Here is a 17,949-nt window from a genome sequence, read left to right on the forward strand (position 1 = left end):
TTACTCAAAGGTTTAGGGCCATACAGCAGAACAATTATGTGTTTGACCTAAAGAGCAGGTTTGGAGCTAAAACCTCCAACCAACAAATGAGAAAGGCATCTGAGCTGACTTCACAAGTTCATCCATATAGTAGAATAAAAATAAAAATTCACCAGAAGTGCTTCGTATTCACAGGAAACGAGTTATAAACTGCAAAGATGAGCATCTTCTGCAGCAGCATCACAACATGAAATATCCAGTGTTTTTGCATAACTCAATGTTCTGTTCAATAAGTGCAAATGGTTCAGCGCTGTGCAGAAATCTGAACAGCTGATTCATGCAAGGAGTTAGCACGAAGCCTAGTGGCTCAAAGACACAGCGTGCAGAACAACACTTATGTTAGGGGTGGTGTCACAAGAAGGAGTTTAAATCCCGATCATGAATCTTCCTGCACAGAGCAATTAGTCATGTTTATGAGCACAGAAAACACGTGAGTAGAAAGTTAACAAGATCTGGTCCACAGCCTGAAATGGTTTTACAGGCAGTGTTTGATCTTACAAGCTTCCTTTAAAACATTTCTACATCCTTGGTTTGCTTTCTAGTCCCTTCTCCAAATACATAGCTTATTAGGGAGTCTCCTTCTTAGTTTAGACACAAAAGTGATGCTAAACTGGACAAAAGGAGTTTGTAAAAACACGCAATCAAATGTACAATTTAAAGCTGTTATAACAAACCAGGGAAGAACAAAATAGCCTAAAAGTCCCAAAAAGAAAAACACAATAAAAGTCAAACAAAGACGAAGGACCTAGAAAACGGCAACTGGTGTTTAGCACCGTCTCGTTTTGTCCGGCATCGCTGGTATCCGGTTACGGCTGAAGCGTCTCAGGGAAGGGAGAGGTGAGTGCTCTGTAAACGTGTTTGCGTTCAAAACCTAGCTTGTTTGCAGATTTGCTATAACAGCTTAAATCATTTTAAACTGCAAAAAAATAAAAACTGATTTCAGAGGCAAATCAGCGATGGATCTTTGGGTCTCTAATCCAGTCAATCTTTAGTAACCATTTGGAAACACTACATCATAAATCGCTTCCATTTTGACGCCCCGTAGCTTGTCGTCACATCCTCATGTGTTCGTGGACCATCTCTCGTCCTGTGAGAAGCGGTACAGCACAGTGGGCTCATCCCTGAAGTCGTGCTGGCCTGTAAGCTGATGGAACACTCCTCCCTGCAGAAGGCGAACGGCGTACAGTTTGGCCTGGGTCCGTCCCACACACAGACCTCGTTCCACAAGCCAGTCGACCAAATCGCTGCCTCGAAACACACTTTTGAGATTAGACTGGGGCTGGCTCTGAGCTTGGGTAGAGTATAGAAGGGAGGTCTGGTCATCCTCTCCTTCCAGGGTGTTATGTGCATGAAGTTCATCCTGAGGCTGTGGGCTGGATGGGAGTGGATCATGAGGTGGTTGCAGGTTCTGGGACTCATTGCGTTGTTGCTTCTGTAGATCTTGATTTGTGTTTAAGTACTCAAGATGCCCAACTCCATTCTCCCCCACTTTCCTTTCTACAAACCTGCGACAATCAGAGGAAGGATTCACCTGTCGACACGTTCACACTGTCCCCTGATCCACTACAAGGTGATGAAGAAAACAGGAAGAGGGAAGAAATAAGGGAAAGAGGAGCAGGAAGAGATGAGGGACAAGATTAAATCGTGTGAAGATGCAGGAAAAGTGCAGTAGAAATGGGTTTAAAGTAAAGTAAGAAGAGTACCCAAGATTTAAAAATATCTAAGAGTTAGATTTTTTAAGCAGCATTTAAGAACCTTATAAAGTGACAAGGATCAGAACTGCTCACGCAGAGCCAGAAAGATAAAGTCAAATCAGAAAAGAGGATCATTCATAATTATAAAGTACTTATTTTGTAAGATTAAGAGGAGTTGAAGATTTTCCAGCAGACCTTAATCAGCTCAGGATAGATTGCTTGATAAAAAAAAAAAAGTTTATCTGGCATGAATAACCCATATATTAGAATAAATGTACAAGTATCTCTCTCTATCCCTGTGTATACAGTAAACACATATATACACATTTTTGTGTAAGTTCTGTATCAGTTTTTAACTTTGTCTGTCACAACCTTTACATAGCATGCACATAATATACATGGTGGGAAAAACTATTTGCCCCCTTCCTGATTTCTTATTCTTTTGCATGTTTGTCTCACAAAATGCTTCTTATCATCAAACACGTTTAACCATTAGTCAACGATAACACAAGTAAACACAAAATGCCGTTTTTAAAATGGTTTTTATTATTTAGGGAGAAAAATAACCAAACCTAAATTGCCCTGTGTGAAAAAGTAATTGCTGCCCTTGTTAAAAAATAAATAACCTAAACTGTGGTGTATCACACCTGTGTGCAATTTCTGTAGCCACACCTGTTTCAACGAAAAATCACTTAAATATGAGCTGCCTGACACAAAGAAGTAGACCAAAAGCAAGACATCACGCCAAGATCCAAAGAAATTCAAGAACAAATGAGAACAAAAGTCATTGAGATCTATCAGTCTGTTAAAGGTTATAAAGGCATTTCTAAAGCTTTGGGACTCCAGCGAACCACAGTGAGAGCCATTATCCACAAATGGCAACAACATGGAACAGCGGTGAACCTTCCCAGGAGTGGGCGGCCGACCAAAATTACCCCAAGAGCGCAGAGACAACTCATCCGAGAGGTCACAAAGACCCCAGGACAACTTCTAAAGAACTGCAGGCCTCACTTGCCTCCATTAAGGTCAGTGTTCACGACTCCACCATCAGAAAGAGACTGGGCAAAAACAGCCTGCATGGCAGATTTCCAATACGCAAACCACTGTTAAGCATTAACCACATTAGGGCTCGTCTCAATTTTGCTAAGAAACACCTCGATGACTGCCAAGACGTTTGGGAAAATCCCTTGTGGACTGATGAGACAAAAGTTGAAGTGTTTGGAAGACAAATGTCCCGTTACATCTGGTGTATAAGTAACACAGCATTTCAGACAAAGAACATCATACCAACAGGAAAATATGGTGGTGGTAGTGTGATGGTCTGGGGTTGTTTTGCTGCTTCAGGAACTGGAAGGCTTGCTGTGATAAATGGAACCATGAATTCTACTGTCTACCAAAACATCCTGAAGGAGAATGTCCGGCCGTCTGTTCGTCAACTCAAGCTGAAGCGATCTTGGGTGCTGCATCAAGACAATGACCCAAAACACACCAGCAAATCCACCTCTGAATGACTGAAGAACAACAAAATGAAGACTTTGGTGAGGCCTAGTCAAAGTCCTGACCTGAATCCTATTGAGATGCTATGGCATGACCTTAAAAAGGCGGTTCATGCTAGAAAACCCTCAAATAAAGCTGAATTACAACAATTCTGCAAAGATGAGTGGGCCAAACGTCCTCCAGAGCGCTCTAAAAGACTCATTGCAAACGCTTGATTGCAGTTCTTGCTGCTAAGGGAGGCCCAACCAGTTATTAGGTTCGGGGGCAATTACTTTTTCACACAGGGCAATGTAGGTTTGGATTTTGTTTTCTCCCTAAATAATAAAAATCATTTAAAAACTGCATTTTGTATTTACTTGTGTTATTTTTGACTAATGGTTAAATGTGTTTGATGATCAAAAACATTTTGTGTGACAAACATGCAAAAGAATAAGAAATCAGGAAGGGACAAATAGTTTTTCACACCACTGTGCATCAAACTCCAGTTACTTCTACTTTCACTCAAAATGTTTTTTAAGTGTTTAAATACGTTTGCTTGTTTTGCACCTATGACCAAACAGAAATTGCAGTAGTCGTCATATTTTGAACAGATAATGCCTGAAGTTTAAAGACCAAGGTGACACATTTTTTAACACAGCTGCAGTGGTCTCAAGTAAAAGCTCTGGCGCTCCTGTTTCAGGAAGTGGAATTGAGCCAGATCAGAGTTGGTTTGAAGACGGCAGGACCTTGAGTCTTATTTCTAGATATTTGGACATGTCACCTCTGATTGGCTAACAGAAAATTGACTCACTGACTCCATTTTATTTGCAATGTTGGTGTTTAATTTCCACAAATAACACAAGCCTGAAAGAGTTCTGTCGATTTGTGGAGTAGCTAAAGCTAACGGTTAGCTAGTTAGCTGAGATGTGCTCTGCTCTCTCCTGCTAAATCAGCAAGAGCCGTCCCAGTCGCGAGCAAAGATGGGTGAGTCCATGGATGCTATGTTGACAATATGATGTGCAACTGACTGGTTTTTCAACTAATGCTGGCAAATGCTAACCACTCAGCTGCTAAACAACCCTGCAGCAAGCTAACTCTTGCAGCTTTTTTTCTAAATGTATTTAGAAACTAAAATAACTTCAAATGAATAACTGTGTCGCTTCGCTGGAAGCCACAACATGAACTTTGGTGTTTTTGTAGGTAAAGAAAACTTCTAATCAGTTGTCCAACTTTTCAAATGTGGGGAAATGTTGAGGCGATACCCTGCTCATTCTGTCTTCATGTCCTACTTTTGAGATACTAACTGTAGCCAAGTACTTTGGAACGTCTCCAAGTCTTAATACCTTTAAAACTTTGAAAATACCTACTTGAAGTCTACGAATGCATTCTACAAAGAATAACACGTGCACGCAGTAATACTCGTACCTGCGTGTGTGTACGATGTCTTGTACACATTGGTCTTTGTGGTAGCGGACAAACTGGGTACAGGTGAGCCTGACCTCCTCGGGTACAGCAGAAGGACTCAGATCCTCACCCTCCCGGCCCTGCCACTGGCTGAGCAACCTAAAAAACACACAGATGGAAATAAAAGCAGTTTCAGGTTTTTATTCTAAATAATCTAAAAACATGCTGCTGACATCTCAGCTCACCTCTTCATGAACGGTAAGGTGATGAGATGTTTGTCCAGACCAAAGATTCCAAAGGACAGAAACCCCTGGGACACAAAAACAAACTATACTAATCAGAGCCTACGATCTTCAGTAACAGGTCGAAACACCAGTAAAGAAACGACAGCCTGCAGAAGTACCTGTCCATAGTTGGCCACAGCACAGAAAAACTGCAGTTCCAGGTACAGTCGGCCTGGGTCTTTGTTGAACAACCACCACAGACAGCTGGACAGATTCTACAGAGAGATGGACACAAATTGGTAGGAGTGCAGATATAATCTGTTGTTTTTATTCAAAAATTATCAAAGTTATCTAAGCAATGTCAACAAATGCAAAAGGCAAAGCTACAAGTGTGGAAGTGCAGTGGGGACTATTTGTGGGGAACACAAAAACAGATAAAAGTTCTGCCTAGCCGTTTCTCGATACCCACAAATGCTAGTAGGTTACGGGAGTGCGGGAGGAAGAAGCCGGCATTTGGAACAGAACCATACTCCGCTGCATCATGGCAGCAAGTGCTGTTTGCTGCTATCGTTAAACAAACAACCTGACATAAAAATAAAAGTCTAGTTTGTTTCTTAAATAACAAAATAACATCCATCCATCCATAATCTGAACCCACTTGTCCATGCAGGGTCGTGGGGAGCTGGTTTGGACTTTTCTCATAAACACTTTTTATCCTCTGTGGGATTATAACAATCTACATGAGGTTGTGTCGGTAGAAACTAGAGTTATAAACCAAATTGGAACTAATCTGGGGTCTCATTTATCAAACATTGTGTAGAATCCTTACTAAAACCGTACTTAAGCTCAGCAAAAAAATAATGTACTCACGCCAAGTAGGTTTGTGATCTATCAAACATGGAGTACGCACAGCTGCACGCAATCTCCGCTTCATAGATCAGAAACTAGAAAGGTTCTCAGCTGCTTTTTAGTCACATCCCACCCTCACCACGCCCACTTACTGCCATAAATAGTCAATGCAAAGTGCCTTGTGGATCTCATGCATATACATAAGCCGGCTGTTGCAGCACTCCGCCAATGACATGGCGACCATAGATCAAGGCAGATCAAGGAAGCACAATTTCACAGAAGCAGAAATTGAGGTACTTCTGGGTGAGATGGAGAAATGAAAGGAAGTGCTTTTGCAAAACAAATAAGAGAAAATGCACGGAGTGGCACAGCGTTGCTGAAGCCGTCAATGTTGTGACTTCTTCAGAGAGATCTGTGGCGATATAAAAAAAATGGTCCAATCGGGATTCGATCCCCAGACTCCCGGGTGAAAGTCATGTGTGCTAACCAGTCAGCCAAACAGAGATCTCCCCTGCACAAGTAGCCAGGGCGCACAGTGACAGGACACACACTGTCACAAACGCATGATATTCTGTCTCAGTCTGTCCCCCTGCTGATATTCTGCATTCCGTATTCTGCGCTTCAGTGTGTGTGTGTGTGTGCGCACGTGTGCATGTGGGGGTCTTGTTCTGTGTGAAAACGAAGCAGTACAAGTGATAATGCTGCAGGATTTCGCAATTTTATCCTTCTCAGCTGCAGCACTGCAGGTGCTCTCCATGTCCAACATGTGCGTAAGCCAGGTAAGCCAGTCAACTTAAAGTTGAGCACATTTTTCCACTAAGTTTTCTTTCATAAATCCCAAAGTTTGCGTGGAAAGTTGCTTACGCAGTTTTCCGACCCCGTTTTGTGCGTAAGCAAGCTTGATAAATGAGACCCCTGGACTATAGTTACTTTGTATGGTTGTAATGCCGTGTTGAAAGCGCTATATACGTAAATAAAGTGGTATGGTATGGTAAAACATAAAATATTTCTAAAATTCACTGATTAAAGCTCCTTTCTGCCTTTACATGACTTTTTTGGCTCTAGTTCACAACTTTCCATGTGATCTATTTATATATCTAGAGTTTTAGATTTAGTTTTGGAATTCTTTAACTTCCAGATATCATGATCGTTAAAATAAGGTCTTAGGCTCCCTTTTATTTCTGGATGTTGTTCCAATTATTTAATATAACATTAAGACTTTAAGCATTTTAAGCGAATGCCGTGATCATACATTCACACAAAGGGAAGGTGGTAACTTTTAAGATATTAGTCTCTTACTGCCAGCAGGCTGACGATGAGCAGCAGGCAGAGGAGAACGTGTCTCACAATCTGTTTATCATCAGTGGTCTGAAGGCCTGGAGGAGGCAGATTCAGAGGCTGCTCTGAGGAGGAGGATCTCTGCTGTCCGTCAAACAGCGCCTCACCGTGGACTGAAGAGGAAAAACAATCAAAAACTGGTTTTCCGTTTGGAAAATGGTGACTGGTGTTAAGCACTCTCTGGTTTCTTCTGGCAATGCAGGTTTCTGGTTCCAGCAGAAGTGTCTCAGGGAAGATACCCGAGGGGAGTATTCCGTGACCTTGTTTACGTTCAAAACCTAGCTTGTTTTCAGATTGGCTATAGTAGCTTTAACAGCAGAGTTGGTTTAACTGAATTTGTTTACCGGTACTGTTGGTGTGCTCCCTCTGTGTGCTGGCGATCATGTCAGGTAGAGGCTGGAGAGGAGAAAAACTCTGCAGATCTGCAAAACAAGAATAAACCAGCTGAAGTTCATCTCAGAACGCTCAAGTCAGAAACAGCTGAGCTACCTGAGTTGATGCTGCAGGTGGGGGAATTTGCAGTCCGAGTCTGCTGTTGCTCTCGTTCCTCCGGGCCACAGGGGGCACTGTGGTCGTCTCTGGTGTCTGGGACAGCAGCTCGGCTCAGGGCCTGGTACCCCGTCTGCTCCCGGTCGCCCTGACTGAGACCCATCAGGGATACGGCACCGAGGGCCAGGCTGACGGCAAGAACCACAGCTGAGCAGATTATCTGGGGTGGAAGAGGAAAAACTTGGGAAGAGTGAATTAAACTTGCCCAGTAGAATTATTAATATGTCTGTTTAAATATTAAATCAACATTAAAGATCAAATGAACACAGTACAGAGGAGGGAAGGAGTCATACAGACAGGAAAAACATGGTTAAGAATCAATTAACTTTAATTAGAGTTACGTCCCCTCTGGCGTCTAGGAGTGGTGAGGGGAGAACACAGAGAAAAATAAAATAACGTAAAATAAAAGGGATGGTGCCTGTTTGTGATTGTAAATAAGTGAATAGAAGGAGGTTAATTGAATGGTTGTTTCAAAAGGTTTGTTTACAAAAAGTTGGATAAAAAGTATTTAATAAGTAAACTAAATAAACTCCCTCTGCTAAAACAGGGAGCAGCAAACCGACAACAACTTAAAGCGCTCTCTCTGGTGTTAACCAGAGAGAGGAGACCAAGAAGGGAAAACACGCCTATTTAAACTAAACCGACCACTAAAGAAACAAAAGGATAACCCTAAACCATTACCAAAACCAAAACGACCCACAAAACAGAAGCTAGAAATCTCCTTAACCAAAAATCCTCCAAAACAAAACAAGGAGCCAAGCTAAACTGAGGATTAGGAGATTAACAGTAACTGGAGGCAAAAAGGCACAAAGTATCTATATCAAAACTCTGGGGCACTAACAGCGAACCAAAAACCCAAGAATGGAGATCACAGTAACTAGCAACAGAGTCTATGAGAGATCACAGTTTTAACACCGGGTCTCTTCTGTAGCTGTGTCTCCCATAATGATGGAGTTGGAAGGGTTAAGAAGGCTTCAGGAACGGCTGATGATTGATTGGGTGCAGCTGCTCCACAACCCTCTCTGCTGGCCTCTGGTTTTGTGTTAGCCTAGTGAACTAGACCAAATTCTTGCTTTACAAAGTTTGGTCTAGGAACGCTCCACTGGAACCTCCGCAGCCCCTAACAGCATTCTGGCTGGCCAATCACAGCTCTCTAGAGGGGTTTCAAACACATAAAGAGCTGTGATTGGTCCATAATGGTGGGCCAATCATAGTACTCTATCTGCTTAGTGAACAAATCACAGAGCTTTATCCGCTTTGTGGGCCAATCAGGGCACTCTATATGCCTGGTGGGTGGGATGATGCAACAGAGTGAAACAAGATGGCGACAGCTCGTTTGAAACGGCTTTTACATCAATTTTGGACTAAGAACTTGGGCTTCATTAGAATCAGGAGCAGATAGATGTAGTTAAGTGCTTTTTTTTAGAAAAAAGTTGTGTTTTCTCCTTCTTCAACTGTGGACCGCCTCATTTACCGATAGCTGATGCGGTGAGTATGTCACATTCATTGTCCAGTAGCATGCGGAGATCATTTGAATGACAACGGTAGAACCCGCCCCACAACCGAGAGCCGTCAATGGAGCGTTGCCAGACTAAATAATACATTTATTTAGTCTGGCTTGCCAGGCTAGTTGTGTGTGGCTGGGTTGCAGGACTTGGGGCCTGCAGCAGTAGATCACCAGGAGAGCAGAGAGCAGAACCTCTGGGTTTGTCACAATTAGCTATTGCTTTCAAACTGGTTTCCGTGGTTCTTGAGTCAGAAACTTGACCACCTTCATATTGGACAGCACCCTGCAGCCCTCTGCTGACCAGAAACTGCACTTTAACCTTTTTGTGGTTCAGGTTGGACAACTGGTGGGAGGTCTCTAGCTGCTTTATGGCAATAGCCATTTACTGTGCCTTTTACTAATATAAAGGCTAGCAGTTAGCTTTTTCAGTTCAAAACCTGAGCTTTGCCATAGAAGAAAGCGGAGTCAATGGTGTCTGTCCTCTCTCCTGATATCAGAAGACCTCCAACCATCAGGAAGGGAACCCTGCATGGACACAAACAGTCACTCGACTGTGTTTTCATTAAAGCTAATTAAATGGGTTTTTTTTTTTTGGTAAGATGACCTACCCCCAACCCAAAATCATGAAGACTCCCGGTCGCAGTCGGAGCAGATCATTTCTGTTAGTCAGAGCCAGACAGAGAGGGATCAAACCTGAAAAGGACAAAACAAGCACTAAATCATAAACGTGTACAAATAAAATTATTGTTACATACCAGAGGTCGACCAATATTGGTCTTTCTATTCTCGATATCGATGCTGATATGTAGGAGATATGGTCAGCCAATGGCCGATTTGTACCGCTGATTTTTGAGGCCAATATCAAGACATTTTCCACCTTAAGCCTAATTTATAATCTCTGTCAGCTCCACGAGGGACAGACATGCACGCAGGGATGGAGACGTTTTGCTCTCATACTTCTCCGTCTCCTGGGGAGTGTTGCAAAGCAATTCCCCGCCAGGACAACAGAAAGTGTAGCGCTGTTCTGGGGTATCCTGTCATGTATCCGGCGTAAGATAGAGTGTTTATATTGTGATTTTTTATACTTCAGAGACTTTTTAACACTGACAAATTTGTCTCTCATCCTCCTCCACCTCTCCATGCGCTCGCCACCTCTAAACCCATGTTTCCTGTCATTTCCGTCCACGAATAAAACGCTTACTGCATATTTTTTCACTCCTCCAGTTACGGGTGAATAAAACGTTAATATTTTTAGACTTTTTCCACGATGTACTCTTCAAGCTGCTCCATGTCGGCCGCTAGATATCTTCGGCTCTCTTTATGCTTTTGAGGGCGCCGTGGCGGCGCTGTAGACGACAGCAGCGTCTTGACCAATCACAAGCTTGTGTTCTCCGTCTAGTTGGATGGATGTTTAGAAAAGTAATAATTTACCACCCGCTCAATTCACACTACCAGGTCCAACTGGATCAGCAGTGGGGAAAATTTGCTTTTTACAAAGACATGGTAAGTTGTTTCAAAAAGCTATTGTTTCACACCCATATGTCACATCATACTGGAATCGCTAGGTTCCGGATGTCAACTGGAAGGTAGTATGGATGATCCCCCATAATTATTTGTTAATAAATAAAGTAAAAGAAGTGATTTAAAATCCTTCATAAAATTGATCCTGCAAAGCACTACATTGTGAACTTTAAGAGAGATATTAATGTTAACCTCAGTTTTTGTGGAGGTAATCCAGAAACTGTTACTCATCTGTTTTGGCACTGTTCTTTCACACAAAGGTCTTGGAAGGAGTTCAGCAGGTTTATTACTCGGCGTATTTTTAAGAATTTCTCTATAAGATGGTAAAATGTGTTACTTTGCTTTTTTACCCCCCCCCCCCCCCTGAGAAGGATGATAAGTCTTTCTTTGTAATGAACTTGTTACTTCTCTTGGCTAAATACCATATCTAGAAATGTAAATTAGCTAATAAGATGCCACATTTTCCATTTTTTCTTAAAGGTGTCTAATTTCTCAGTCCTCTAACAAAAAAGGCTCTCAAAACAGTTGATGGTTGTGGATTTTAAAATATATTTGTATGATTAATCCCCCTGGCTGAATGTTCTCTTAAATGTTATGTATACTTCATGTGTTCTCTTGGAAGTATACTTGCACTTTGTTAAATGAAGTAAAAAAAAATAGAGAGAGAGAGAGCTTGACTCCATCTGTCCTAGCAAGCATGCCGGAGAGCCCTTGATAATGGCGTTGCGTGCGTCCGTCCCGACACAGACGGGGAAGTATGAATTAGGCTTTATTTTCGTGTCACGATTAACATCAGTTGATGCACAAAATATCTGAAGCTGAATCAAGTTTTGATTCTGTTAAATCTTAACTTTGTGCACTGCTCAGTGTTAAAGTCAGACATCTAAATAAAGTTAATTTAGAGTATTTATTATGCAGATGTTAATAGTGAACGTACAAATACATGAATTCTGCAACAGCACCGAGCTGCCTGAGAACGTGCCTGACTTTAAATCGACTTTACTATTAGCCAATACCGATGTATTAAAAAAAAAGGTAAATACCACTAACTACTGCAAAAAAAAAACTGTTTAATTCCTTTAAACACATACACATTTCCTTCTGAACACATACCCGTCCAAATGTACGTACTGTACAGAGACCCGTACAGCATTGTGAAGGTGAGGATTTTACTGAGGAGATTATCCTCTTGTTTACCCAAGACGTTCCACAAGATCATACTAGCACACACCAAGAGCTGTGGATGGAAGCACACACAGATCACATGATCAAAAACTAGCATCAGCAGAAATCACATGTTAACCACATAATATTCAACAAAAAAGGAGAGAAACTGACCTGAGCCAGGAACAGATTCAACACAAACAGGTGAGGAAGTTGGTTAAACTTCCTGCTGAGCAGCATCACTCCTATGGTCCACACCTGAGAGATGTGTAATCCGAGTTAATTTAATGTTTCTCAAAATTAATCTCAGCAATTTGACATTTTTACACTCTGAAACTGTTAGTTTGGTATGAACTTAGGAAAACGTCTTGCTTTTTTGAAAATTAGCTTCCGTTGTGATGAAGGTTTGAAACCAGATCATCAAAAGCATTAACGTTTTAAAGCTCTAAAAGCACTCACCAGTCCTATGAGGCTGATGATGCTAATGTTGAAGCTAACATTTTCAAGCTCAGTCACGAGAGGGGTAGGGTCCATTAGTGGGATGGTCAGCAGCCAGGCTGACACGTACATAATCGGTGCAGAGAGGAACGTGCTGATCACCATTCCTGATGTTACCTGAAGAAAAACAAAAATGTTTCAGAATCATGAGTTCAATGGGAAGATTTAAAGATGATGTACAAAAAGGAGATGGCAGTGTTCCTGTTATTCTAAAGCTGGTCTCTTCACCATAACCTCATCACAAAAGTCTTGAGTTTTCTCTGGAGACAGCTCACCAGCAGTCATTCACAACTAGGGCTGGGCGATATGGCCTAAAATCAATATCACGATATATTGAGGATTTCACCTCGATAACAATTAAAGGACGATAACTACAGGTATGCGCAAAAACAAAAATTGACCACTAGATGGGGCTGTCATGTAGGGCTGGGCATATGGCCTCAGATCTATATTGCAATATAAATTGAAGCATGTGCGATTACGATTTATATTGCGATATATTTTTTCCTATGTTTATATGTCAAAATGACATGCTTTAAAAAAATCCTCATATGGAAAATATATTGCATCAGAATAAAGACGTCCAAAAAGTGTAGAATGCTCCTCCTCCTCCTGCTACATGCTTGCAGTCACTGTCATTCTGTTGTTCCAATGTCGGCGCGGGTGCACATCTTAGTGACATCATGTGTTATCGCGATATCGCGGTAGCCAAAAACTTATCATTACCCAATTTTATATCATTTCTACCTTATATTGTTTATATTGCCCACCCCTACTGTCGTGTATTACACTGAGTCACACTGTCATATGATTTCAGGTGGCACAGCTTCTCAAAGTGACTTGAATGCCGCCAACCTCTGCACATCTTTCCATTTTTTAATTATCAGATTTATTGACATGGGAAAAACAATATCGATTAGTCGGAAATTTTGATAACGATACTTTTTTCGATAAATCACCCAGACCTATTCACAATCCAGTGAAGTTCTGTCTTAAATAAAATTCAACTCAACTATTTAAGAAGAAAAATGTGACAGAAAGGCCTTCAAGCATGACGGAAGGTCTCACGGGGTGATGAACCAGACAACCGAAAACTACCAGAAAATGCAAATCTTCTTTGTATGTGTGTGTGTGTGTGTCATGTGAGCAGCTCAACAGATGGGACATTCTTTGAAATGCTTAGAGATTTTTTTCTGTTTAAAACTTACCACTTCTAACTCCATGTTATAGTGTCCAGCATAGATAGCCACACTAGGCGCTGTTGGGAAAACTCCATAGAGAAAAGCGAAGTTGGATAAACTTGTGTGGTTGGCGCTGGTGCCGTTTACTCCGATGTCCAGAATATCCACCATGTCTTTACAGACCAGCGGCATCACCAAGCTGAAGAGACCAAACGAGTCCAGACTCTAGCTGTATTAGTTTCCTCTGTAATGACAGGAAGTGCGAACTGAGTACTTACAGCTTGGCTGTGATGAGGAGTATCAAGGCGACTCCAGTGTCTCTGGTTAGCTTTCTAAGCTGACCCACCTGAAAAACAAGACAGCTCATTTCACATACGTGTGATCCTTTTGTGTTTCAAACATAAAAAGCTAAAGCTTATATCTCACCATGGTGAGGCCAAGGTAAAATAACGCTGCTCCTCCGAAAGAGTTGGCCAGACCGTCGATAAACTCCGTTAGCACAACAGGAATCTGGCTGCTCAGTGCAAAGTGAGAGATGATTCCCACGATCACCATGAACACTACTGGGTTCTTCAGAACCTTTAAAGTAACAAGAGATCTTTTTTTATTATTATTTTAGAAAGACAATGTGTAATTTTTACCATTAAACTCTGGAAATATCCACCAAAATATGGTTGATCATTAATTAAATGATGCCCAGTTGTTGAAAAATATTGGCGGCTTCATAACGTATAACCATACATGGGAGTGGGTCTAAGTCTCTGGGTGACGCCATGTTTCCTTCTACGTGAGCCCATGAGGACAAAAACACATCTACTGATATGTTAGAAATATTTTATCTCTCTTACACGCACATTTACCATTTCACTCGTTACCAGTGGTGAAAGGGAGTGTGATGTGACTGTCATTTTGCTGGAGGTTGAACGATCTGAAGTACTTGTTCAAACATTGTGCTCCCCATTACTTTTGACCAGGGGTATGGACTTGAGTCACATGACTTGGACTCATGTCAGACTTGAGTCATTATTTTAGTGACTTCTGACTTGACTTGATAAAATCTATAAAGATTTACAACTTGATTCGGACTTGAATGCCAATGACTTGCGACTTGAATCGACTTGCATCTATTGACTTGATGATGACTCCAGCGTATTTGATATTGTAGCACAAAATTGGCATGTATGGACAGAAATCATTCTTCGTTCTGAGCTTGATTGTGTACTGCTAAATGCAGCAGCAAAACTCTCAGTTGCACTTTCTGCTTATTTGAGCAAACAAATGAAGCTTTAAGAAGCTTTATTTCTGGACTTTATTTATTATCATCGTCATCAAATTGAAGTTGGACAGATGACTTGATTATGACTTGAAAATTCAAAGTTAAGGACTTGGACTTCCACATTACTGACTTTGGACTGGACTTGGACTTAGTTGTCTTTGACTTGGGACTTGACTGGAAAGACTTGTGACTTACAAAGCAGTGACTTGTTCACGCCTCTGTTTTTGACCCTAAAGGCCATCCATATAACTTGCTTGCAATGATTTAGGTAAGTACTGCCCCCTATCAACAGGGAAAATGCACACCGTTAAATCCTTAATTTCAATTTAATTCAGTTCATTTATATAGCACCAAATCACGAGAAAAGTCATCTCAAGGCACTTCACTAAGTAAATATTCTGATACGGTTCAGTTTATTAAACCAATCAGTGAAAAGTTTCTTGAATAAGGAACCCAGCAAATTGCATCAAGTCACTGATCGGTGTCTTTACAGCAATCCTTATACTGAGCAAGCATGTAGCAACAGTGCAGAAGAAAACTCACTTTTAATATATATCTCAGTTATTGAGTTAGAAACTTGACTAGTTTTCGTATTTGACACCACTCTACAGCCATCCAAGACCGCACTTGATAGGTAGGGGGTACCGGCTTTTAGCTATAATGCTAGCAGTTAGCATTTTCAATTCACTGATCATCATTAAAAGCATAAGAATAAGAAAAGAAGAAGTTTGCTTTTTCTGTTTATATTCTGGTGGGGCCTGGAAGTAAAAGTAAGAGAGTAATGTCTTAGGAGGCGAAGCAAAGAGCTAAAACCAGAGAGAGCATTAGTATGGCCACACTAGTTTGAGGGAGCTAATGGATGCTACAAAGTCAGATTGATGGTGACCTGGCTTTGTTGCTACTGGATATGCAAGTAATAAAATTAGTGTCCAACAGTGTGGATCCTTTTAACTTCATGGTTTATTTTAGTATTAGTTAGTTCAAGCTCCTGTTAGCTTGTTGTTAGCACTAGCTACAGCAGGCTGAAGCGGGGTTGTTTACGAGCGTTGTAATTCCACTTTCAACCAGTAGGGTGGAGGAGCAGGACATTGTTGTGTTAATTTAAAGGACACAATAACAATTAGGAGAATAAAATTTTAACTCCTGCTTCAATGACACACTTGAATGTACCTGTAGGACTACAACTCCCAGGATGCTGAGAGTGCTGCGTTGAGGATGGCTGGCCTGCCTCCACCTTTGCACCTCACAAAGAGCAAAGCCGATGGGATTGAGAAGCATGAGAGAAACGGGAGCGACCAGGTATATGTACTGGAGGTATTCTGGATATGTGCTTCGATACAAAGCATCAACTGCAAGAGATGGAGAGACTTTAATTTTTCTTAAACTACCATAAAAAAATAAAACAATGTCATGTCTGTTTTACCTATGGGGTATCCCAAAGCAAAGTCGTTACTCTGAGTAGCAAATATTGCATACAGTCCAGCCTTGCTGTATCTACTGTCTGGGCTGGCCACCATCAGCGTCAGCACACAAACCAGCACAAACACCACAACCTTCAAACAACATGAGATCATTGATACTTTTCCTCTGATGCAACACAGAAAATGCATATTTTGTTTAAATGTGATGTTTCAGGTACTAACCTTTGCGACAAGAACGCTCCAGAGAAACGCCCAAATGACATTCCCAAAATCCAACAGCACCATGTTTTTAAAAAGCAGAGCTGGAAGAGCAAATTTGGAGACAAAGTTCCCTAAACCCTTTGCCTGACTCTCAGTGACGATATCAGCCCTGAGGGTGGGAATGACACAGTCAGGGTAACATAGAGGTTAAGTCCAGTCACATGCTTGTGTCACTGATTTGCACACACCTACCTGCCAGCTACATAACCACAGAGTATGATGCCAAAGCACTCAAGAAGAGCTGGCAACAGTTTGTCTAAGGACATGTGGGGCCCCGCACCATAGGTCAGGGTGTCATGCGAGATGTTCTTTCCATGGATCAGCACATAGTTGTTGGCCGTTTCCATGGTGACTATGGGATGAGGTGGGTCAGGTGATGGTCACTGGGGAAACAATCAGACATAGAACGTACATTAAAATAGTAACAACTCAGAGCGAGAAGCAGAGATCAGAAGTGTTGATGAAATATTTTTTAAGTAAAATGAGAACGGAGAGAGGTCCTCAGAATTTCTAGCTACGCATCTGTTAGGCTATAAAGGTGACGCTGAGGTGGTCTTATTTTTATCCGAATACACACCCTTATAATCCCGTAAATACATCGTAAAATACAAACTGTAAGGTCACGTCAACAAAGCCCACCTCTTCATCACAGCACCGAGTACCAGGTGCTTGTTAGCGCTAAAATACCGTCATGCTAAAAACAAATCAGGGCGCGGTAAGCAGCCGTGCCCTTCAAGTTTGACCTACTGATGCTATTTTGCATTATTCGTTAAACGGGTACAATCCTTACCTTTATCTCAGGGGGCCAGAGTCGACCAGAAATTCACCAGTCTAGCTTGTTTTCCAGGATCCAGTTTTAGCCGTTTGCCATCTGACAGCTGCAGCAAGTGGAGACGCCCCGAGTAAACACTGGCAGGCGTTTCAGCCAATCAACATCGAGAACGGCTTCCCAAAGGCTTCCGTGATTGGATCAGCCAAGTGTAACGTATTTCTGAGCGAACAATTAAATGGTCATGAAACTTCAATATTTTCCATTCACTAATACTTTTAACTTCATTGCAGGTTACAAAACATTTTACTCAAATTTGAACTCAGCCTGGTGTAATAATGCCTCAAAAGCAAATATAATCAGTTCATATTTGCTTTTGCCTGGGAAAGAAACTGAATTTACCGCTGGAATCCTAATCCTTCACCACGCAGTCATCACATCTCTTTAAAAAATCCAATCCTCTGAAATACCATTCCGATTACATGATGAAAATAACTGATGTGATGCCTAAATATATTTAATTGCAAAATAAAGACCGACTAGTGCAAGTTACACATCAATTACCCAAATAATATTTAATAGACAGTTATTTTTAGTCGTTTTTATTGCACCAATATGTAACTGTTCATATGGTTTATGTGATATTACAAAAGTCATTTCCTATTTGATGACCTTACAATTCACTGTGTCCTTATAAAAAGTCATTTGTTCAGGAACATTGATGTATCGTACAATAAAAGCCCTTTATCATAAATCATTTTACGTAAATAGTTTCTCT

The 17,949-nt window shown here is 41.3% G+C and overlaps 1 protein-coding gene across 3 annotated transcripts; it reads right to left on the reverse strand.

Moving 5' to 3' along the window:
- Positions 1-868: 868 nt before the first annotated feature.
- gpr155b (G protein-coupled receptor 155b) lies at positions 869-17,312 on the reverse strand. Of its 3 annotated transcripts, none has more exons than XM_015944724.3 (20): positions 17,193-17,312; positions 16,595-16,785; positions 16,364-16,511; positions 16,144-16,273; positions 15,891-16,069; positions 13,871-14,023; positions 13,723-13,790; positions 13,472-13,643; positions 12,225-12,380; positions 11,940-12,023; positions 11,715-11,838; positions 9,689-9,773; positions 9,518-9,605; positions 7,514-7,733; positions 7,369-7,446; positions 6,986-7,137; positions 5,017-5,112; positions 4,859-4,923; positions 4,635-4,772; positions 869-1,544 (listed from the first exon to the last, which is right to left on the reverse strand). In XM_015944724.3, exons 2-20 carry the CDS (start codon positions 16,747-16,749, stop codon positions 1,100-1,102), a joined length of 2,736 nt encoding a protein of 911 aa, XP_015800210.3. In that variant the 5' UTR covers positions 16,750-16,785; positions 17,193-17,312; the 3' UTR covers positions 869-1,099. The 3 variants fall into 3 exon arrangements, with proteins under 3 accessions (XP_015800210.3, XP_070398608.1, XP_015800212.3); XM_015944726.3 differs by having other exon boundaries at positions 1,324-1,602; XM_070542507.1 differs by lacking the exon at positions 17,193-17,312 and having other exon boundaries at positions 16,591-16,726.
- Between the last annotated feature and the right edge of the window lie 637 nt (positions 17,313-17,949).

This window comes from Nothobranchius furzeri, chromosome 12 (assembly GCF_043380555.1).
Source record: "Nothobranchius furzeri strain GRZ-AD chromosome 12, NfurGRZ-RIMD1, whole genome shotgun sequence".
NCBI lineage: Eukaryota > Metazoa > Chordata > Actinopteri > Cyprinodontiformes > Nothobranchiidae > Nothobranchius > Nothobranchius furzeri.

Excerpts from the sequence above, each read along its gene's own strand:
- gpr155b (XM_015944724.3), bottom strand. The coding sequence starts at position 16,749 with ATGGAAACGGCCAACAACTATGTGCTGATCCATGGAAAGAACATCTCG. Across the intron at positions 16,070-16,143 it reads TGCTTTGGGATACCCCATAG|TTGATGCTTTGTATCGAAGC; the intron begins GTAAAACAGACA and ends CATCTCTTGCAG. Across the intron at positions 1,545-4,634 it reads GACATCGTACACACACGCAG|GTTTGTAGAAAGGAAAGTGG; the intron begins GTACGAGTATTA and ends TGATTGTCGCAG.